This window comes from Danio rerio, chromosome 4, assembly GCF_052040795.2.
Source record: "Danio rerio strain M-AB ecotype USA chromosome 4, GRCz13ab, whole genome shotgun sequence".
Lineage (NCBI taxonomy): Eukaryota > Metazoa > Chordata > Actinopteri > Cypriniformes > Danionidae > Danio > Danio rerio.
In genome coordinates this window covers 73,839,850-73,865,220 of record NC_141024.2, presented here as the reverse complement: position 1 = coordinate 73,865,220, position 25,371 = coordinate 73,839,850, and the positions used below count along the sequence as shown (strand labels likewise).

Genomic DNA, 25,371 nt, shown 5'->3' with positions numbered 1-25,371 from the left:
CTTGTACTATGCTAACATGTAAAACACAGACAATCCTACCTCCATAATTAACACAAAAATGTTATTCTCGTCCGAATCCATAAATAAAATGACAAACGTCAGCTGAAAATAATTGTAACGTTCGGAAAACGAATCCTTTCCAAATCAGCGTTTTGACTCATTGAATGTAAACGGTGCTTTATTCGCAAATATTTTGTGCAATATTCCAGTTTCTAATTCGCATCTTCGGATGGAGGCCTAGCTAATGTCTGTTTTAGCGATGAACACCCCAGATCAGCGCTAGTCATTTTTTCACAAAAGTTCTAAGCACGTTTCTTTGCAATGTGCGTCAGCTGGTCAGTGAACAGACTATAGGAGGTCCGAGCCTGGTAACCGTGAATCATCCCCATCTCCATTTGGATCAACTAAAACCGAGCAATGCCAGCGCTGTCAGCAACCCAAAAGAACAAGCCCTCGCATGCCAACACCAGCAAAAACAGCCCAACAAAGCATCGCTCGAACTGATCAGAATAATGCTAATGACCGCTAGCTGCTCTAATGAACATCCGTCTTTATTAAAAAAACACAGATTCCGGATCTGCAAGAGCCATTAATTTAATCACTTTTACACAGGCATGGATGAGATTCAGTTGCACGTGCAAGCGCACAATAACAAAAATCAAGCAATACTGAAGCCTCCGAGACTTATTTTAATGCTAGCACTTCAATGCTAGCGCATAACGCCGATGATTTATACTAAATAACACATTAATTAGCAATTAAGGCATGTGAATAATGGCTTCAGAGAGAAAAGGCTGGCTCGTTCAGGGTCTGATTTGGAGGGAAGCATTAGCACAAGCTAATTACACCAGCAGCATGGCCACATTCAGCCTACACAGGGGTCTTGTCCGTCAGGAGGGGCTGCTTATCACAGATATAACACGTCTATTGTCTTTCTGCTCGTGCATTATCCTTGCCAAGATGCCGTCCTTTGTGTTAAACAAATGGTCGGTTGTTTCAGTGAAATGATGTGTTTATAGACACCCTTTCAAACATAGAGTGGTGTGAAAAAGTCTTTGCCCCCTCACTAATTTCTTATTTCTTTGCATGCTCGTCACACTTTATTGTTTCGGATCATCAAATTAATTTAAATATTAGTCAAAGATAACATAGGTATATCCATCAAGCAGTTTTGAAATGAGGGTTTTTTTTATTATTAACTAAATAAAAAATTACATAGCCAAAAGTGTTTGCCCCCCTAAACCTAATAACTGGTTGGCCACCCTTAGCAGCAACAACTGTTGCATCTTTTACAGATTTTGGGCTCACTCATCTTTCAGAATTGTTGTAATTAAGCCACACTGGTGGGTTTTCAAGTATTAACTGATTTTTAAAGGTCATCCATCTCAATTGGATTCAGGTCAGGACTTTGACTAGGCCACTCCAAAGTCACCATTTAGTTGTTCTTCAGCCATTTTAATGTGGGCTTGCTGGTGTAATTAGCAATATGCATTGCTAAACACTTCATTTTGACAACTTAAAAGGCCTTTTTTGTTGTTTGTAGATGTTCAAATAGTCTTATCTTGTCCAAATAGTGTCCAATCATACCAATGGAATGATATTTAATCAGATTTAATGTGCTGTGGATGATGTTTGGCCCACTCATCTTTGCAGAATTGGTGTAATTACGAAACATTGGAGGGTTTTCGAGCTTGAACTGCCTTTTAAAGGTCATCCATCTCAATTGGATTCAGGTCAGGACTTTGACCAGGCCACTTCAAAGTCTCCATTTAGTTGTTCTCAACCATTATTAATATGCATTGTGATTTTTGTTTGTTTGTTGATGTTCAAATAGTCTTATCTTGGCCAAATAGTGTCCAATCCTACCAATGGAATTATATTTAATTAGATTTAATGTGGTGTGATCTCAATTTCCAAAAACAACCACTTACATTGCCAAGACAAGCCCAACCATTGAGTAAAAAAGTGTCAGGATTTTACCTAGGCCACTCCAAAGTCTTCATTTAGTTGTTCTTCAGCCATTTTAATGTGGGCTTGCTGGTGTGATTAGCAATATACATTGCTAAACACTTAATTTTGACAACTTTAAAGGCCTTTTTTGTTTGTTTGTAGATGTTCACATAGTCTTATCTTGACTAAATAGTGTCCAATCATACCAATGGAATGATATTTAATCAGATTTAATGTGCTGTGGATGATGTTTGGCCCACTCATCTTTGCAGAATTGGTGTAATTACGAAACATTGGAGGGTTTTCGAGCTTGAACTGCCTTTTAAAGGTCATCCATCTCAATTGGATTCAGGTCAGGACTTTGACCAGGCCACTTCAAAGTCTCCATTTAGTTGTTCTCAACCATTATTAATATGCATTGTGATTTTTGTTTGTTTGTTGATGTTCAAATAGTCTTATCTTGGCCAAATAGTGTCCAATCCTACCAATGAAATGATATTTAATCAGATTTAATGAAGTGATCTCAATTTCCAAAAATAACCACTTACATTGCCATGACAAGCCCAACGATTGAGTAAAAAAGTGTCATGATTTTACCTAGGCCACTCCAAAGTCTTCATTTAGTTGTTCTTCAGCCATTTTAATGTGGGCTTACTGGTGTAATTAGCAATATACATTGCTAAACACTTCATTTTGACAACTTAAAAGGCCTTTTTTGTTGTTTGTAGATGTTCAAATAGTCTTATCTTGTCCAAATAGTGTCCAATCATACCAATGGAATGATATTTAATCAGATTTAATGTGCTGTGGATGTTGTTTGGCCCACTCATCTTTGCAGAATTGTTGTAATTAAGCCATATTGGAGGGTTTTCGAGCAGTAAATTGCCTTTTAAAGGTCATCCGTCTCAATTGGATTCAGGTCAGGACTTTGACCAGGCCACTTCAAAGTCTCCATTTAGTTGTTCTCAACCATTATTAATATGCATTGCGATTTTTGTTTGTTTGTTGATGTTCAAATCGTCTTATCTTGGCCAAATAGTGTCCAATCCTACCAATGGAATTATATTTAATCAGATTTAACGTGGTGTGATCTCAATTTCCAAAAATAACCACTTACATTGCCATGACAAGCCCAACCATTGAGTAAAAAAGTGTCAGGATTTTACCTAGGCCACTCCAAAGTCTTCATTTAGTTGTTCTTCAGCCATTTTAATGTGGGCTTACTGGTGTAATTAGCAATATGCATTGCTAAACACTTCATTTTGACAACTTTAAAGGCCTTTTTTTGTTTGTAGATGTTCAAATAGTCTCATCTTGACCAAATAGTGTCCAATCATACCAATGAAATGATATTTAATCAGATTTAATGTGATGTGGATGTTGTTTGGCCCACTCATCTTTGCAGAATTGTTGTAATTAAGCCATATTGGAGGGTTTTCGAGCAGTAAATTGCCTTTTAAAGGTCATCCGTCTCAATTGGATTCAGGTCAGGACTTTGACCAGGCCACTTCAAAGTCTCCATTTAGTTGTTCTCAACCATTATTAATATGCATTGCGATTTTTGTTTGTTTGTTGATGTTCAAATCGTCTTATCTTGGCCAAATAGTGTCCAATCCTACCAATGGAATTATATTTAATCAGATTTAACGTGGTGTGATCTCAATTTCCAAAAATAACCACTTACATTGCCATGACAAGCCCAACCATTGAGTAAAAAAGTGTCAGGATTTTACCTAGGCCACTCCAAAGTCTTCATTTAGTTGTTCTTCAGCCATTTTAATGTGGGCTTACTGGTGTAATTAGCAATATGCATTGCTAAACACTTCATTTTGACAACTTAAAAGGCCTTTTTTTGTTTGTAGATGTTCAAATAGTCTCATCTTGACCAAATAGTGTCCAATCATACCAATGAAATGATATTTAATCAGATTTAATGTGATGTGGATGTTGTTTGGCCCACTCATCTTTGCAGAATTGTTGTAATTAAGCCATATTGGAGGGTTTTCGAGCAGGAACTGCCTTTTAAAGGTCATCCGTCTCAATTGGATTCAGGTCAGGACTTTGACCAGGCCACTTCAAAGTCTCCATTTAGTTGTTCTTCAGCCATTAACAATATGCATTGCTAAACACTTAATTTTGACAATTTTAAAGGTGTTTTTTTTTTTCTTTGTAAAGGTTCAAATAGTCTTATCTTGGCCAAATAGTGTCCAATCCTACCCATGGGATGCATATTTAATAGGATTTAATGTGATGTGATCTGAAATTTCCAAAAATGCCCACTTACCACTGGTTTTGTGGTCCATTGTTAGCAGCATTGCCATGACAAGCCCAACCATTGGGTTAAAAAGTGTAATTTGAGGGAAAACAAAATAAAAAACTACACGGCCAAAAGTGTTTGCCCCCTAAATCTAATAACTGGTTGGGCCACCCTTAGCAGCAACAACTGTTATCAAGTGTTTTCGGTAACTTGGGATAGTTTTACAGCGCTGTGGGTGATTTTTGACCCACTCATCTTTGCAGAATTGTTGTAATTAAGCCACATTGGAGGGTTTTCGACCATGAACTGTCTTTTAAAGGTCATCCATCTCAATTGGATTCAGGTCAGGACTTTGACCAGGCCACTCCAAACTCTCCATTTAGCTGTTCTTCAGCCATTTTAAAGTAGACTTGCTGCTGTGATTAGTAATAAGCATTGCTGAACACTTCATTTTGACAACTTTAAAGGCGATTTTATTTCTTTGTAGATGTTTCAATAGACTTATCTTGGCCAAATAGTGTCCAATCCGACCAATGGAATGCGTATTTATTCAGATTTAAATGTGATACGATCTCAGTTTCCAAAAATGTACACTTATTTTGTGGTTTAGTGTTACCAGCGTTGCCATAACAGCACAGTAGTCCTATTGCAAGCAGCAGGAACAAGAATACCACATAGAAATATACTGTCCACACATTATTTGACAGAAAAATACCATTTGAATGCACTATAAAATGTTCTGGGTTGTTGTTAACCAAATATATACAAGCCCAACCATTGGCCCCAAGACCGGTCACTCAGTGAAGCTAAGCAGGGCTGAGCCTGGTCAACAGCTGTATGGTAGACCACAAGGGAAAGCTAGGTTGCTGTTGTAAGTGGTGCTAGTGAGGCCAGCAGGGGCCAGTCCTAATGCTCCAGTATAGCGAAGGGGACACTATACTGTCAATAAGCGCCGTCTTTCGGATGTGACATTAAACCGAGGTCCCGACATGGCACTTCTCGTAAAGAGTAGGGGTGTAACCCCGGTGTCCCAGCCAAATTCCCTCCATTGGCCCATCATCGCCCACTAATCATCCCCATCCACAGAATTGGCTGTATCACTGTCTCTCCACTCCACCAATCGCTGAATATAGGATAAAACAAGCTAAATAAATGCACATTACATTTGTGATTTAAATGTTCCTGAAAAATTAACCCAGTGTTGGGTTTCTTGATATTTGAACCAACATTAGGTTATGAGAACCCAGAATTTTTTTAGAGTGTAGTAGATTGAAAATAATAGGTGTAAAGTGCAGCGCTTTCTATCTCCGATACACTGTACGAAAAAAAATTGTAAAAAAAAAAGTCCAAATGACTGTCAGCTACGGCTGCCAAACAAAAACCACAAAATTACGGTAAAATGTCTTTGTTGAAATAAAGTGCAAAAAATAATAAATCTACAGATATTTTCATTCAAATGATTACAGAAAAACACTGTTATTTTACAGGGTTTGCCTAGATTATTACCATCAAATCCGTTCAATAAAGGTATACACTAAGAGTTTTACAAAGAAACACTGTTATTATACAGACTCTCCTAGATTATTATGATCAAACACCATCAATAAACTGACTGCACTAAAAGTTCAAGAGAAAACAATGTTATTTAAAAGAATTTTCCCTAAATCATTACGATTAAACACCTTTAATTAAATGCCAAGACATGCTCATGATCGTAATTTAACAGTTTTATTTTGGATCAAAAGTTTTTGGAAAAAAACAACAAACGAGATACAACTGATTAAAATTCTCACAACTTTAAAATTACAGTTGTTAAAGTTTATTGAATAGTGTTTATGTAAAACATGTGGAGGTTTAAGTTATATGGAATGATTCAGTTGCAGATCTTAAATGAAATGGAACTGTAACGTGAAGGGGACGCTGACAAATGAGTGCAGATCCAAAGGCGAGCAACAGTCAACACAGGGGCAAACAGATGTAACATTTTGCAAGGAATCCAGAGTCATGGTCAAATAACAGGCAAATGGTCAGTCCCGGCAGCAAACAACGTAAACAATTAACAGTAAAATAACTGCGTCATAATGTTCACATTAACAGTATAACAAGACTAAGCAATTGGTGTGTGCGTCTGTGCTGCTTTTAAAGTGCATGTAATCAGTTCATAACGATCCTCCGACTGTGTGTGTGCAATCAGCAGAATCCAGAACAGGTGCATGTGAGCGCTCTTAGTGTGTTACTTTATTGATTTGATGGTAATAATCTAGGAAAAGTCTGTAAAATAACAGTGTTTCTCTGTAAACATTTGAATGAAAATATCTGCGGATTTATTATTTTTTGCACTTTATTTCAACAAAGACATTTTACCTTAATTTAATGGTTTTTGTTTACAGCCGTAGCTGCCAGTCATTTGACCTTTTTTTTAACGATTTTCTTAAATTTTTTTCACAGAGCAAGTAATTACAATTTATTACTTTAATTTTACGTAATTTTAAATGTGCTTAAAAAACATGAAAAAAACACTGTAAATAATACGTCAATTTTTTTGTATAAAACAGACAAATTGCTGTAATTTGTCATTACTTATATAGTACATAAAATAACAGTCAAGCTGTTAATTTAAAGATAATTTTTGTAATTTTTACGAACTTTTGCATATAATTTAAAATAACAGAAGAAATACTGTATAAATAATACTGTAATTTCCCTGTATAAAAAACACAAATGTCAGTCATTTGTCTTTAATAATAAAGTACCTAAAATGAAAGTCAAACGGTTAATTTAGAGAGATTGCTTGTCATTTTACTAAGTTTTGAATATAATGTGAAATGACAAAAAATTACTGTAAAAAATTTAAGGATATTTTCTGTAAAATTAGTTTGTTTTTTTTACAGTGTAGCCATTACCTTTTTTTTTCCAACTCATATTTCAGGCCATCCTACTGCTTTGGTCAAAAATTTGAAAATAATAACATGCCACATATTGTGGGACATTAAAAAAGTGAAAACAGTGTCATCTTCTGCTGTAACCACAGTGTTATCAAGGCAAAAATCATCCATTGCTAGTCATTCAAAGCGCTGTTGGCTTCGTCTGAGCCGAATCAATATTTCCGACTGGCATAAAATCGGCACACGGCCCCCCAAGACATTTGCTCCATGAGCGGTATTGACAAAAGCTTCTCGCAGAGGTTAAGCTTGACAGACAACACTTCCCACAACAAGACGGCCTATGTGCAAGGGATTGACATCTGACAGCCTGCAAACGATTGAAGAGCAGGGGGACTGTGGGTAAATACCGAACAGCGCATCAGGCAAGCACACTGCTTTTTCATATACCTGTCAGTTTTGAGGCTTTTTGCCTTTTATTTAAATGCTTGAATCTGTCTGATGTAAAGAAAACATGCAAAATACACTGTTTAAGTGTTTCTCTTGTGGGATTTATTAGTTTGCTCCTGTTTTTTTTTTTTTAAATATGTGTTTTTTTTGGTGGAAGGGTTTGTTTATAAGACTGCCATGACACCGTTATATTCATATCAGTATTGTATTTTCTTTAAAATAAAGAAGTAAGGGATATTATTTCAATCTGCAACATTTTGAGAATGGCCAGACTGGTTCCAGTTCCAAACCTTGGGGATGTGGTGGAACGGGAGATTGGCATCATGGATGTGCCGCCGACAAATCTGCAGCAACTGTGTGATGCTATCATGTCAATATGGAGCAAAATCTCTGACAAATATTTCCAGTACCTTGTTTAATCTACACCACGAAGGATTAAGGCAGTTCTGACGGCAAAAGGTGGTCCAACCCAATACTAGTAAGGTGTACCTAATAAAGTGGCCGCCGAGTGTATATAATAACTGTATAGAAAATATTTTTCTGTTCATGAACTCACCCGGTGTTCATGTTTTGGTGCTAGAAATGTATTCAAATGAGTAAATATTTAATGAAATCAACTCGTCGTTTGCATAATTAAAACAATTCGTAACATAATCAACCACCTGCAAAAGTACGGCGATAATCATTAGTTAATGTTGTTACCATATTGACCTGCGGTACATACACTGCTTCATCGGTGTGTATACGAGAGTGTACCTGCCAATTCCAACCGCAATATTGCCTGTCTCAACCTGTTCTGGAGAGACTAATGTACAGCGACAGAAGGACGGGAATGAAGGTGTTTGATTGATGGAGAGTGTCGTTTTGGGGTCCATCTGTCATGACCTGTCATCCTCCAGAATGACAGCTGAGGATCCGTAAACACACGCTTTTCTCTCTCCCTTCCATAAACACTTGTCGTTCTGCCATGAGCGGTCGCCTAGCAACAGCACACACTCCCAGATTGTTTATGACGCTCGGAAAAATAGTTGAGCGCATAAGGAGAAGGGAAGACGAGAGAGCACGAAGTGGAAAACACACTTCAGTGGGGTTGCTATTTACGTTCAGCTAATGTGAATAAACAACTAGTGCATTTTGAATCAGTTTGGGCTCCTGCGTAAAGAAAATTTGTGTACTGAGTATTATTTTTTTAATAATGTACATTGCAGAAATTGTGCAGTAAAATAACAGACATTAAATTACAGAAATTTACTGTAAAATAACGAACGTTAAATCAAATAAATGTACTGTAAAATAGCAGATATTAAATTACAGAAATTTACTGTAAAATAACAGATATTAAATTACAGAAATTTACAGTAAAAAAACGTATATTAAATTACAGAAATTTACTGTAAAATAACGAACGTTAAATTAAATAAATGTACTGTAAAATAGCAGATATTAAATTACAGAAATTTACAGTAAAAAAACGGATATTTAATTATAGAAATTTACAGTAAAATAACGGATATTAAATTACAGAAATTTACTGTAAAATAACAAACGTTAAATTAAATAAATGTACTGTAAAATAGCAGATATTAAATTACAGAAATTTACAGTAAAAAAACGGATATTAAATTATAGAAATTTACAGTAAAATAACGGATATTAAATTACAGAAATTTACTGTAAAATAACAAACGTTAAATTTAAAAAATGTACCGTAAAATAGCAGATATTAAATTACAGAAATTTACTGTAAAATAACGAACGTAAAATTTTAAAAAATGTACCGTAAAATAGCAGATATTAAATTACAAAAATTTACTGTAAAATAATGAACGTTAAATTACAGAAATTTACTGTAAAATAGCAGATATTAAATTACAGAAATTTAAAGTAAAAAAACTGACATTAAATTACAAAAATTTACTGTAAAATAATGAACGTTAAATTAAATAAATGTACTGTAAAATAGCAGATATTGAATTACAGAAATTTAAAGTAAAAACACGGATATTAAATTACAGAAATTTACAGTAAAAAAACGGACATTAAATTACAAAAATTTACTGTAAAATAACGGATATTGAATTATAGAAATTTACTCAAATAATGAACATTAAATTTACAGAAATTTACTCAAATAATGGATATTAAATTTACAGAAATTTACTCAAAAAATTTGACATTAAATTATAGAAACTTACTGTAAAATAGCAGATATGAAATTACAGAAATTTACCGTAAAATAAAGGGTATTAAATTAGAGAAATTGAGAGTAAAATAACAGATATTAAATTAGAGAAATTTACTGTAAAATAACGGATGTTAAATTACAGAAATTTACTGTAAAATAATGGATAATAATTACAGAAGTTTACTGTAAAATAACGGACAGTAAATTACAGAAATGTACTCAAATAATGGACATTAAATTTACAGAAATTTACTGTATAATAACGGACATTAAATTATAGAAACTGTAAAATAGCAGATATGAATTTACAGAAATTTACTGTAAAATAATGGCCATTAAATTAGAGAAATTTACTGTAAAATAATGGACATTAAATTAATAAATTTACCGTAAAATAATGGATATTAAATTAGAGTAATTGGCAGTAAAATACCAGATATTAAATTTGAGAAATTTACTGTAAAATAACGGATATTAAATTACAGAAATTTACTGTAAAATAACGGATATTAAATTAGAGAAATTTACTGTATAATAACAGATATTAAATTACAGAAATTTACCGTAAAATAAATGATATTAAATTAGAGAAATTTACTGTAAAATAATGGACATTTAATTAATAAATTTACCGTAAAATAATGGATTTTAAATTAGAGAAATTGACAGTAAAATAACAGATATTAAATTAGAGAAATTTACTGTAAAATAACGTTTATTAAATGACAGAAATTTACTGTAAAATAAATAACGGATTTTAGAGAAATTTACTGTATAATAACAGATATTTAATTACAGAAATTTACTGTAAAAAAACGGACAATAAATTACAGACATAAACTTCAATTGAAATTTCTGGTAAGTTTCTGTAATTCAACCTCTGTTGAATTTCTGTAATTTAACAATAATATTTTTAAATATATTTGAAATATTTTTAGTCCATCAAAAAGTGCAAACAGCAAAAAAAAGTCACTAAAATGCAGTATTTAAATCTCATAGAGGCGTATAAGATAGGAAACTGAGGCGTATAACTGTAAAAAAAAGTCCACCCCTTTCACCAGGCCGGCTACAGGGCCTGTAACCCACATCCTAGGCACATTGTATGTAAATGTAATTAGGTAATATCACTCAGTAGTTTAATGAATGCAACTATGTCAGCTTAAAACAAAGTGTAAGCAAATAAAGTGATCCCGAACCCTTTCCTATGTAGAGTTGATAAATACTTAGGGTTAGAAAAGCCTTAACTGGCATTCAATTGGCGATGTTACCAGTGTCTTACCCTAGAAAAACTGCACAACATGCCCTAAAGAATGAAATATATATTGTGTCTTAACAGTCTATAAATAGTAGAGCAGTCGAGCCCTATCGATTTAAGCCTATTGATCAGGAGGCACCTGAGAAGTGAAGCGAGGCTTACATGACGGTGTTGATGCCAGAGAGCTGCTGGAACATCTGCAGTCCACAGCCCACAATAAGAGCACGGCGAGCCGGAGGGAAGGTCAGCATGCGCCAGATCACCGGGCCCTCTGCACAAACACATGTAAACACATATCTACGTCATCCGCGCATCAATGGAAAGAGTGACTCAGATGTCTTATTAAGAAATACCTCAGCTCCCCTGTTAAATCCCTATTTATGCTTAATCGATTAAATGAGATCTGAGAGCTACGGAGGAGTCAAGAGCGTAGGATGAGGTTCCATTTGCGGATCAAAAAATAAGGCTTTCTATGCTTCAAAATATATCCAATAAAGAGGAAACGAGCAAATGGCGAATGTAAAGATACTCGGAAATGTGTGTCAACGTTTTCAAACTATTTGATTTGATTTACCAAAGTCACGCAAGTGGCAATTTCACATCGGTCACATTATAAAATAAAATATTGTTGTTATTCCAACAAATACTGGTGAGTGGGCTTAACAAACCACCTGCAGAAACACTCTTCTCTCCGTATAAAAACACTGCTAAATGAAAATGTAGCTAACGTATGGTTTAAAGATCAATTTGATTCAGCTTGAATCAAATGACGTACTATGTTGTATGGATGATTCATTCAAAATTAATTAAATATATTTTTAAATAGGTTGTCATAGTATTGTATTATTTGTCATAGTATTGTGTCATGACTGTTTTTTGTTCACAAGATGCCACTGTAGTTCACCAGCTACTCCCAGCAAACTACAGTGGCTTAGAACTACATTTCCATACGTTCTTTCGTGCACACATCCGGTCTGTCATCTACACTGATTGCAAACACAGCTGTCTCTGTTTCCCCGTTGATTACCTGGACTTTATATTCAACCATTCCACCTCTGTTTGTCAGTTCGCCGTTCGTCTATATCAGTATGTTTGTTCCTGATTGCAGTCTGTATCCTGTTATTCTTGTTAAGATCTAGTTAGAGTTTTATCTGATTGAGTTCCTGGTTTGTTTGTTTTGTTTGTTACTTTGCACTTTGGATTTTTGTATTATTGTCACCTTCTCTGCACAATAATATATTAAACTGCACTTGGATTCTACTCCCGTTTTTTTGTTTCTGTTTTGATCACGCTAACGTGACAGTATTGTATAGTATTGTCAAATATTTTGAATAGCAGATATTAGTTCATATTTGGACAGATTATTATTATTGTTTATTGTTTTTGTTGTTTATTATTATTTATTATTATTAGTTGCTGATTATATTATTTGTTGTTGTTATTATTATTATTAAGGAACTAAGCCGAAAAGAAAATTAATAAATGAATAATACTATTATTGCTTATTATTAAGTATTATTATTGTGTTTTTTATTATTGTTATTTAGTATTATTATTTTATTAGTATTAATATTGTGGTTTTTATTATTATTATTAAATATAATTTATTTTTATTAAATATTATTATATATTATTATTATTGTTTAATACTATTTATTATTATTATTCATATTTTTAAGATTGTTTATTTTTATTATTTATTAACATTATTTATTTTATTAAAGAACTAAGACGAAAATGAATGAATAACATTATTATTTTTATTATTGTTGTTTATTATTATAATTAATGGTCATTATTAATGATATTATTATTGTTAATATTATTGTTGTTTAATATTATTTATTACTATTCATATTATTATATAATATTGTTATTGTTTATTATTATCAATATTATTTGTTATTATTATTGATATTATTTATTTTATTAAAGAACTAAGCCAAAAAATTAATGAATAATATTATTATTGTTTATTATTATTATTATTATTAATGGTCTTTATTATTGTTTATTATTATTTTTATTATTATTAATGGTCTTTATTATTGTTTATTATTATTATTATTAATGGTCATTATTATTATTAATGATATTATTATTGTTTATTATTATTAAGTATAATTTATTATTATTAAATATTAATATTATTGTTTATTGTTATTATTATTATTATATTATTTTATTGTTCATAATTATTGTTTAATATTATTTTCTATTTTATTATATATTATCATTATTGTTTATTAATATCATTTGTTTTATTATTAATATTATTTATTATTGTTGTTGTTATTGTTTATTTTTATTGTTATGTATTTATTTATTGATTTATCTTATTGCTTATCAATGAGAAATATATACAGTTGAAGTCAGAATTATTCGTCCCCTTTTGATATTTTTTTCTTTTTTAAATATTTCCCAAATTATGTTTAACAGAGCAAGGAAATGTTCGCAGTATGTCTGATAATATTTTTGTCTTCTGGAGAAAGTCTTATTTTTTTTATTTCGGCTAGAATAAAATCAGTTATTGTAAAAAAAAAAAACATTTTTGGGACAATATTATTAGCCCCTTTAGGCCAATTTTTTCCCGATAGTCTACAGAACAAACCATCATAATACAATAACTTGCCTAATTACCCTAACCTGCCTAGTTACCCTAATTACCCTAGTTAAGCCTTTAAATGTCACTTTAAGCTGTATAGAAGTGTCTTGAAGAATATCTAGTCTAATATTATTTACTGTCATCATGACAAAGAGAAAATAAATCAGTTATTAGAAATGAGTTATTAAAACTATTATGATTAGAAAAAATAAACAGGGGCGCAAATAATTCAGGGGGGCTAATAATTCTGACTTCAACTGTATATATATATATATATATATATATATATATATATATATATATATATATATTTTATATATATATATATATATATATATATATATATATATATATATATATATATATATATATATATATATATATATATATATATATATATATATATATATATATATATATATATATATATATATATACACATATATATACATATATATAAGATGCGCAAAAGCTTTTCTAATACTATATAAATAAAATAAAGTAATAATTTTGCCATTTATCTCTTCCAAGAGCAGCAAAGGATAAACATAATATTTGAAACCAAATTATTATCTCTGAAAGATATGAAGTTAAAATGTTCATCTGTGGAACTTAATTCATATACTGGTACATGCGTCTTTTATTTCTAATAGAACTACAAGCACTCACAGTTAACACAGGGAGAACGTCATGAGAAATATGAAGAGTAAAACATGTGCACAGGTGTTCAGAAACGACACGAGGATAGGAAGCTGATTACAGAATTTCCATTTCAGGTTTTATTATTCCTCAAAGTCCGTATACGCTCACAGATAAATTCCTGCTGGGAGTAAAGCGGTTCTGTGTTTGCTTGATATTATTGTCAGAGGACGGCTGGATTTTCTCCAGAGACGCTCATTCGATTACCTCTCCAAACTCAAATTCATGAAGCTCTCAGAACGGGACTGAACAGAGGGGAAAAAACACTTTTAATGAGCCGCTAACTTCATTCGCTCAGACATGCAATCCTTACTTCCAAAGGAAACCGCTGAAACATCCGCGCGCCCATAATGTGATTGCACTGGGTGTAGGAGAGACATCTGTCTCCTCTTTAACCCTTCTGTTGATTTTACAGCTCAAAAACTGATTGAGCGTTGAGGAAAACTCCACACTGATGAGGGGAAAACCAAGATGTTCACTGGTTTTTCGATATTTTGTCAGATACTCACTGACAAAAGAACACACCCGAGAACAAACAATAGATTTAGAAGACCAAAAACTGTCTGTTAGATATAACTAGATATTAAAGTTTGAGGACAAACGTTATGGTGGCTTGAAAAGCCGAGTCTGAAAGTTTGAAGTGGTTTAAAAGTGTAACTGAAGTAGTTTTGAAACAGTCGACATAGATAAGTAAAGTACATATATGTTTGCAAGTTTCTAGTATAGATTTGCATGTTTCTTGGTAGGCGGTTGCTAGGGTGTTCTGAGTGCTTGCTAAGGGGTTGCTAGGCGGTTACTAAGGTGTCGCTAGGTTGTTGCTAAGGTGTTGGTAGGTGGTTGCTAGAGGGTTCTGAGTGGTTGCTAGGGTGTTCTGAGTGGTTGTTAGGTGGTTGCTAACATAAATTAGCATGATTCTAGCATGAATTGGTATGTTGTTAGCATGACTCTAGCATTAATTAGCATGATTCTTGCATTAATTAGCATGTTGTTAGCATGATTCCAGCATGTATTATTATGTAACTAGCATGAATTAGCATGTTGTTAACATGATTCTAGCATGAATTAGCATGTTGTTAGCATGATTCTAGCATGAATTAACATGTTGTTAGCATGAACTAGCATGAATTAGCATGTTGTTAGCATGATTCTAGCATGAATTAGCATGTTGTTAGCATGAACTAGCATGAATTAACATGTTGTTAGCATGAACTAGCATGAATTAGCATGTTGTTAGCATGATTCTAGCATGAATTAACATGTTACTAGCATGATTCTAGCATGAATTAGCATGTTACTAGCATGATTCTAGCATGATCGTTCAAAATATTAAAAGGGTCACGAAACACCAAAACACGTTTTAAGATGTTGACAGTCGTATGTGTCCGACGCTGCTAAAAACACAATTAGAAGTTGCTAGGTTGTTGGTAGGTGGTTGCTAGAGGGTTCTGAGTGGTTGCTAGGGTGTTCTGAGTGGTTGCTAGGTGGTTGCTAACATAAATTAGCATGATTCTAGCATGAATTGGTATGTTGTTAGCATGACTCTAGCATGAATTAGCATGATTCTTGCATTAATTAGCATGTTGTTAGCACGATTCCAGCATGTATTATTATGTAACTAGCATGATTCTAGCATGAATTAGCATGTTGTTAGCATGATTCTAGCATGAATTAACATGTTGTTAGCATGATTCTAGCATGAATTAGCATGTTGTTGGCATGATTCTAGCATGAATTAACATGTTGTTAGCATGAACTAGCATGAATTAGCATGTTGTTAGCATGATTCTAGCATGAATTAGCATGTTGTTAGCATGATTCTAGCATGAATTAACATGTTGTTAGCATGAACTAGCATGAATTAGCATGTTGTTAGCATGATTCTAGCATGAAATAGCATGTTGTTAGCATGAACTAGCATGAATTAGCATGTTGTTAGCATGATTCTAGCATGAATTAACATGTTGTTAGCATGAAGTAGCATGAATTAGCATGTTGTTAGCATGATTCTAGCATGAATTAACATGTTGTTAGCATGAACTAGCATGAATTAGCATGTTGTTAGCATGATTCTAGCATGAAATAGCATGTTGTTAGCATGAACTAGCATGAATTAGCATGTTGTTAGCATGATTCTAGCATGAATTAACATGTTGTTAGCATGAAGTAGCATGAATTAGCATGTTGTTAGCATGATTCTAGCATAAATTAACATGTTGTTAGCATGATTCTAGCATGAATTAGCATGTTACTAGCATGATTCTAGCATGAATTAGCATGTTGTTAGCATGATTCTAGCATGAATTAGCATGTTACTAGCATGATTCTAGCATGAATTAACATGTTGTTAGCATGAACTAGCATGAATTAGCATGTTTTTAGCATGATATTAGCATGAATTAGCATGTTACTAGCATGATTCTAGCATGAATTAACATGTTGTTAGCATGAACTAGCATGAATTAGCATGTTGTTAGCATGATTCTAGCATGATAGTTCAAAACATTAAAAGGGTCACGAAACACCAAAACACATGTTTTAAGATGTTGACAGTCGTATGTGTCCGACGCTGCTAAAAACACAATTAGGAGTTGCTAGGTTGTTGGTAGGTGGTTGCTAGAGGGTTCTGAGTGGTTGCTAGGGTGTTCTGAGTGGTTGCTAGGTGGTTGCTAACATAAATTAGCATGATTCTAGCATGAATTGGTATGTTATTAGCATGACTCTAGCATGAATTAGCATGATTCTTGCATTAATTAGCATGTTGTTAGCACGATTCCAGCATGTATTATTATGTAACTAGCATGATTCTAGCATGAATTAGCATGTTGTTAGCATGATTCTAGCATCAATTAACAGTTTGTTAGCATGAACTAGCATGAATTAGCATGTTGTTAGCATGAACTAGCATGAATTAGCATACTGTTAGCATGATTCTAGCATGAATTAGCATGTTGTTAGCATGATTCTAGCATCAATTAACATGTTGTTAGCATGAATTAGCATGTTGTTAGCATGATTCTAGCATGAATTAACATGTTGTTAGCATGAACTAGCATGAATTAGCATGTTACTAGCATGATTCTAGCATGAATTAGCATGTTACTAGCATGATTCTAGCATGAATTAGCATGTTGTTAGCATGATTCTAGCATGAATTAACATGTTGTTAGCATGAATTAGCATGTTGTTAGCATGATTCTAGCATGAATTAACATGTTGTTAGCATGATTCTAGCATGAATTAGCATGTTACTAGCATGATTCTAGCATGAATTAGCATGTTACTAGCATGATTCTAGCATGAATTAGCATGTTACTAGCATGATTCTAGCATGAATTAGCTTGTTACTAGCATGATTCTAGCATGAATTAGCATGTTACTAGCATGATTCTAGCATGAATTAGCATGTTACTAGCATGATTCTAACATGAATTAGCATGTTACTAACATGATTCTAGCATGAATTAGCATGTTGTTAGCATGATTCTAGCATGAATTAGCATGTTCTTAGCATGATTCTAGCATGAATTAGCATGTTTTTAGCATGAACTAGCATGAATTAGCATGTTACTAGCATGATTCTAGCATGAATTAGCATGTTACTAACATGATTCTAGCATGAATTAGCATGTTGTTAGCATGATTCTAGCATGAATTAACATGCTGTTAGCATGATTCTAGCATGAATTAGCATGTTGTTAGCATGATTCTAGCATGAATTAGCATGTTACTAGCATGATTCTAGCATGATCGTTCAAAATATTAAAAGGGTCACGAAACACCAAAACACATGTTTTAAGATGTTGACAGTCGTATGTGTCCGACGCTGCTAAAAACACAATTAGGACACAAATATCTCACTAAAAAGTGAAAATAGGTTGTTTTCGCGTTATTTCGAGCAAATTCGTTCGGTTTGAAACTAATTTTTAAAGCTGCGTCATGGTGATTAGATACTTGCGTGCATTCCAGTGTGGAAAGTGGATGTCTGTACCTGCGAGTACACCTTGACGTCTCTGAGTGTGTAGCATTAACTCATAACAATTCATGACTCTGTTGGGAATGAGGTGCAACTACATTAATATGCATGATCACTTCGAAGAGAAACGCCAAAGCCAGAGAAAGAAGAAGTATTGTTTGGAGACAGGGGTCATCAGTGTTGTGTTTATAAATGTGCTGCAACGAAGGTTTTGCTTTCATTTCCCGCTATGAGAGCGCAGCTGGATTCACGTTTGGACTACAGTGCATGTGACAGAAATACATCTGTAAGGAACATTTTTTACGCGAGAGCTTTTCACATCTGGAAATGATGAGTCGAGATTTGCCGATCGTCTTCTTTTAAAAAAAAACAAAAAAAAAAGACGCGGCTCTAGTTGGTGTTGATTGTCCTGTCTCTACAGATTTGGTAAGTGTGTGATCAGTGTTCTCTGTTTGTTTATTCAGAGGCAAAGTTAGTTCGTATTATCAGCCGAACTCGTTCAGTTTTGAAAGACGTACCGTAGTCAAAATGATGTAGTTACTCAGTTTGCAGTACGTTAATATCACTATAACATTAAGGCTATATTTACAGAAAATATCACGCAGATAATGTTTTATAACTCTCTGAAACTGACCCTTGTGCTGTTTTGGTGACTGCCGCTTTAAATTTAAATGAGATAGTGTTCTTTTAAAAAGAGGGCGGAGCTACAGATGCCTGTGTGTCAGTATTGACGAATTACCATGTTTGTAAACATTCAGGACGCGCGGGCAACGAGGATGCAGGAAAAAACGGGAGTTTTCGCATTTACAGCGAGGTAATCACATCCGATGCGGAGTTTGTTGTCGTCGTCTTAGAAATAAAGTATATTGATTACATATTATATATGTTATTTACATAATGCTTTCAGCGTATTATAGCAGCTTGTCACACATTGATAAGCACAGTGATTCGTCAAAAGTAACGTTAAAGTGAGCGGAGTTCGTCTGACAGGTCCATTTGCGACAGCACCCTCACAATGGATATTGTATAAGACGAAATGGCCGAGCATCCAGCGCCAAATATACAATCTCATTGAAGCTTCAAGTGACTTTACAACAGACAAGTTAAAAGTCTTTGGATGCCTACAATGTTGTTATGTGTGGTCATGTGCAAATAATGCTCCATGGTTACCAGATTCAACACCGTGTAGTGCTAAAAACCGAGGTTCTGCCTAGCCAAAGACAAGGAAAGAAGACAGAGCTGTACAAGGCCTGGATCATCATCAACAAGCAGTACAACTGCATTCTGACAGCCAACGGCTGAGCATGTGAACGTACAAGTTTACATTTCATTCTGAGCATTCAGGTCCGCAGTTTAATTCACCATACTGAACTTCTTTTGCTGAAATCATTGCTGCAATCAAAAACGAGTAATGAGTATGATTCAGCATAGCGTGAACTTCCGTGATATAACTGCAGAGTCCAGCATTATTAATTAGGTCCTCACTCCATTCAGCTCCCTTTTAGCCAAAGATGTCTGCGGTTGGCATTAAAGCAGTGTGGTGTACGGTAAAATTTGGCATCCTACCGCTCAACTCGACATGTTTGCTATTGCAACCGCTCTTTTTTTGCAATCAGTAACCTGTGTGACATCATGTGTGACATAGGTTGATCATTCCTCTAATTAAGGGGATAGATCATCACTAGTGGGCGGGGCTTTCCTCTTCTGATGACACGTACAATGAGAGGATGTCAATAAAAGTGTTTCTGCAGACTGTTTTCATCAAGTCTCAGGGCTGGAGTGGGACTCCTTTTCAGCCCTTGGGCTCTATTTTGACGGTCCATGCGCAGAGCGCAAAACGCAGGGCGCAAACGCTTTCAGGGCGTGTCAGAACGCATTTTTGCTCATTTACGGACGGGAAAACCTGTTTTGCGCCGTGGCGCATAGTCTAAAAGGGTTGAGTTTATTTTCTTAATGAGTTATAGGTGTGTTTTGAGAATAAACCAATTAAAGTCTCATCTCCCATTCCCTTTAAGAGCCAGCTGCGTTGCGCCAAGAGCGCATTCGCTATTTACAGGACGCAAAGTAAGTCTAATTGGGAAAAATGAGCATTTCACAAGCAAACAGTAACAGTTGTCAGTTTTTTATCAGAAAACTGTTAAACAGAGCATCTACTGCGTGAGAATGAGAGATAATGGATCTACTTTCACATTCGCTCTTGGATAGGGAAACCTTTACGCACAGACATCAATTAGTCTATAAATAAATACTTTTGTTTGTTAAGCGCAAATATTAGTTTCAAAACTATTTCTAAATTCAGTTCTAATTTCCAGCAAACGAATAAATGAACAATAATAATGAAGTGTGCTCAAAAACCTGAGTTATATCCTAAAACACATGCTGTGCCACATATGGTCTAAAACCAGCATGTGGGCAAATCTAAGCTTGTTTTTAATAAAACAAATATAAATATGGATATAATAAATAATACTGCTAATAATAATAACATTATACAGAAGCAAACTGTTATGAATGAAAAAAACTGAAAAAGCCTCCCGAGATGAAGAAGACATAAAAGCAGTGATTTTTCATATTTATGTAGGCTAGTAAATAATATGTTTTGTAATATTTTAATCCTTTATATTTATATCCTATATCTATTCTTATTATATCCTATATATATCCTTAATATTTACATTTTTTCATATGTAAAGATATTTGCCTATTGCTCTCTTGTGCGTATTAAGCAGTGTGTAAGCGAGGCGCAACTCTGCGCTGGAGTTTAGACCGGGTTAGTTTTGGTCTAATGAAAAACCTATTTTAGATTCTCAAAATAGCAACGCGCCAGCGGTCCGCCTCAGAACGCCTTCCTTTTTAGACCAGAACGCCTATGGGCGCACATATGATCGCTAATGCATTTGCTATATAAACAGCGTAGGGCAACGCCTCAAAACCACTCTTGCGCCAAGCTGAAACTACCAAAAGACTACTGCGCCACGTCTTGCGCCCCACTGCGCCGGGTGTATGATAGGGCCCCTTGAGTTTCAAGCCTTAGACCGGCCCACCTCAGGTTACGGCTGACTATAGTAAAATCAGGTCATTTCCAATTCAGTTTCTAATGGCACGATCACGTCTTTTTCAAGGACACAGCTGCTTTAGAACTTCAAATGTTTTTCGTAAATATGGGAGGATTAAAGGGTAGATAAATCTCCAACACTATTCTTTAAAACATCACACTGTCCTTTCCTGCAATATATGAATACAGAATCTGTGCTAAATTCTTTTTAGATATCCAGTCCTTTGTAACGGTGATCACATAAAAAAATAAAATATGTACACCTACATAAGTAACACAAACAGTATTACATGTCTTAACTTAAAAAAAACAAATAAATAAATAAAAAAGACTCTGGTGAGGTTCGAACTCAGGTCAGCTGCATCATAACGCAACATCCTGACCACTGGACCATAATGGCGCTGTTATGCTGGTGCTTTTGGAATAAAAAAATAAGTATTGCACTGTTATCTGGATAACTCTTAACCACAGTATTACCTTCTATTGACGACTTAATCTTTTTCTCCCCTTTTTAGATTTCTGATCAAGTTATGTCAGATTTATTAATGTAGTGAATCATCTGATTTTCATTCAGCAGGTGTAATCTTCATTCTTATATTCACTATGGTGCCGTTATTTGGGGTCGAATAACAGTTACGTCATTAACCTGCAGGCTGCGTTTTGCTTACGGGGCTGCGAGAAAAAAGAAATAAAAAGAGTGGAGCTATGGCAAAATAATGAATAAAAGGAGTGATGCTATGGTCAAATAAATAAATAAATGAAAAAAGGGCGACTACTGAGAGTGCAAGCAGCTAGGAACACCGGCCCTCGCTGCCAAAAAAAAGGATTGGCCCACCGGGAATTCTCCCGGTCCTCCCGATTAGCCAATCCAGGTCTGTCAAGTCTGATTATAAAAATGAAAATCAATCAAATTTTACAATTTAAAAGCTGGGTTTATTTACAGACCTGTGTTTAAACCTCTTATAAAAGTGAATTTTGCATAATAAGTCCCCTTTAAGCCTAAAAAAATTCAAAATTTGACACATATACTCATATATATGTCAATCTATGTGACTTTAGCATGGGTAGTAGTAATTAGCATTAGCTTCTCCAATATGAATACAGCCAATATGAAGAAAGGCGATGCAGTTTTCTCGTAACCTACTTTACGCTCTTATATTCGCTGTCATCCTGACAGAAATCTCCTCTTGATCTCAGTGGAAGCCACTTGGCGAGTTGGGCTTGCGCTCTGCTAATATCAAGGGTAGACACATTCACTGAAGCGTCGAGATGTGCCTCGGCTACATGCGGATATTTTTATAATGAGAAGGTAATTCTTCTCCCTTTTGATCCTCACCGTCAAGGAATCCCAATTACGTTAAATTGATGTGACACCAGTCAAAAAAAACTCCTTTCTTCAGGAGCAATTACAGTGTTCACTCTTGACTAGTGTGGCTTCTTTAAGTGAAGGTCATTTTACACATCAAGTGCTGCTACAGGAGCTCCTTACGGTAAATAAAACGAACACTTAAACACAGGATTTAAAGCATTACAGAGCACTTGAAGATCGGGTTTATGAGTTAATGCTATGCTGCAGTATAGCATTTTGAAGAACTGAAGAATGACACCTTGAATAGTAAGAAAAACAAACAAAAATTTAAAATTAAAGCTCACCGCCACCCGGTGGCCTTAGGATGACAGAGAAAAGCGAACAATATTAATTTAAGCCAATATATATTAAAAAGCTGAGAAAAATGACACATTTATGCCAAACATTCTTCTGCCAGCAGGTGGCGCTATAACTGTGACTCAATATTGGCGTGTAGATGTGTTCAGGAGAGGAATCTTATCAACCATGTGAAGTTTCAGGCCAATCGGACATTGTGTGATTGAATTATAAGGACTTCCTGTTTCATGGCGAAGAACTGAGGTTTGTCATGCCGCCATGGACACGCCCTACTAGATCTTCACAACATATCATCGCTAGAGCTTTCAGATAACACCACCCAAAATTTGGTGCTGACACGATAAAATTTGTGGGAGGAGTTTGTTGCACTGTAAAACAAGTCATTTCCTGTGGCCAGCAGGTGGCGCTATAACTGTATCTGGATATTGGCATGTAAACGTGTTTAGGGCAGGACTCTTATTATGTCATTATCATGTGAATTTTGAGGAGGCAGATCAGACGATGCATGCCTGAGCTATAACAACTTCCTGTTTCCTGGCGAATCGTCAAAGCTTGCGAGGTTGCCATGGACACGCCCATAAACGAAAACTGTAGATCTTCGCAATTTAACATCGCCAAGGCCTTTAGATGACAAAACCAATTTTGATGTCGATGTGATAAAATCCCTAGGAGGAGTTCGTTAAAATACAGCGCCTGGAAACGGCAAAAACGCCACATTTTTTGGCGCAGGAAGGTAAAAATATCAGACTTCCTGTTGGGTTTGAGACTTTGTTGTAGCTGTTGGCATGTTTGACGTGTGCCAATTTTCGTGCATGTGCACGAAGCGTAGCTCTGGGGCCAGTCCGTCTAATGTGCATAGGTGGCGCTGTTGAGTAATTTTGCCACGTCCACTTCCGGAACCCATAACAAATTTACATTATCGCCACTTCTGGGGCGTGTGCAGTGTTTCGTGAGTTTTCAGGCATGTGTAGACCCTCAAAATCGCAATTCGTTTCGGAGAAAAAGAAGAAGAAAAAAAGAAGAAACGGAGCAATTCCAAAAGGGCCTACGAACTGTTTCGGTGCTCGGTCCCTAAAATAAATACCTTTTTTTTTTTTTTTTTAACCGTTCCGATCCCAATACCAAAATTCTGACTATCGACCGATACAGACCCGATCCTGAGCCGTTTTTTTAAAAGCATAATACAGATTCTATAGTTGTGGTGATAAACTCAAATAATATTTCCTCTTTAGTAAAAATAACAGACTTACAGCTAGGGTCAAGCAGAATCTGCAGACGTTTTTTGCTATTTCGGCAGAAAATTTAGTTAAAAATCTGCTGTTTTTGTTTTTGAGATATTAAACTAATATTCAATAATAATATCTTATTTGTCTGGCATGTTAGTCACACTGTAATGTTTCAGATCATCAAACAGGTTAAAATATTAGTCAAAGATAACATACGTAAACACGTCATGCAGTTTTAAAGCCCCTCCCCCCGTTAAATCATAACACATCACTGGTTTAATCACACCTGAGTTCAATTTCTCTAGCCACACCAAGGCCTGATTTCTACAACACCTGTTCGCAATCAAGAAATCACTTAAATAGGGCCTGCATGAAAAAGTGAAGTAGACCAAAAGATCCTCAAAATCTAAACACCACGGCAAGGTAAGAAACCATTATGGGGGCAAAATCCTTCACATCACGATATATGACAGGAGAGACCTTATTACAAATAAACCAAACAAAACATCGATCAAATTCAGCTATTTCCTCACCACATATTTTATGTAATGTCTCAAAACAAGCAAACTCTAGTTGTATATATGCGCATTTTTCTCCAACATACCTTTTCTTTAAAAGAAAACAATAGAAAAGTTATAGGTAACGCTGTATTTTGATGGTCCATTTGAGTATTAGTAGACTGACTGCTTAATATCTGCTGATTCTGCTCATCAACAGACATTTAACTGACTAGAAGAAACCAACACAATCTCACGCCAATTCGTAACTTTTTCATTTAGTGGCTAATTCGTACATAATTCGTTCATACTTCACCTCATTTTAGTACGATTTGCTCATCCCCCAATGACGGTTGGGTTTAGGGGTGGTGTTAGGTGCCACGCCTCCTTTTTAAATTCGTACAATTTCGTACAACTGAACTCGTACGAATTAGCCACTAAATGAAAAAGTTACGAATTGGCGTGAGATTGTGTTGGTTTCTTCTAGTCGGTTAAATGCAAAACGTAAAATACTTACGTTTTCTCGTGAGATCAGGCTGGAAGAAACTTAACAAGTACGTCAACTTACACAAACCCTAACCCCGACCTAACAGTCTACTTATAATCTAATGAGAGTTAGTTGGCATGTAGATGCAACGTAACTTAAATTCAACAAACGGACCATCAAAATA

The 25,371-nt window shown here is 34.7% G+C and overlaps 2 protein-coding genes and 1 long non-coding RNA gene across 15 annotated transcripts in view; 1 reads left to right on the top strand and 2 right to left on the bottom strand.

Annotated features, from left to right (window-relative positions):
• The window catches only part of slco1d1 (solute carrier organic anion transporter family, member 1D1), a 790,174-nt gene that overhangs the window by 533,737 nt on the left and 231,066 nt on the right, over positions 1-25,371 (top strand). The gene's annotated exons all lie outside the window — the stretch shown is intronic.
• slc2a13a (solute carrier family 2 member 13a) overlaps positions 1-25,371 on the bottom strand; it is a 173,170-nt gene that overhangs the window by 57,038 nt on the left and 90,761 nt on the right. For all 13 annotated transcript variants that reach the window (XR_015481695.1, XR_015481693.1, XR_015481694.1 and 10 more), the window contains one exon: positions 11,142-11,250. Coding sequence is in view for 4 of the 13 variants with exons in the window: in NM_001442743.1 (NP_001429672.1) it covers positions 11,142-11,250 (109 nt within the window). In the remaining 9 variants the exon portion in view is untranslated. The remainder of the gene's footprint in view (positions 1-11,141; positions 11,251-25,371) is intronic.
• On the bottom strand, positions 14,019-18,617 carry LOC147845308 (uncharacterized). The gene is made up of 3 exons (XR_015484327.1): positions 17,945-18,617; positions 16,734-17,119; positions 14,019-16,352 (listed from the first exon to the last, which is right to left on the bottom strand). It is a non-coding gene; the product is annotated as an uncharacterized LOC147845308 (long non-coding RNA).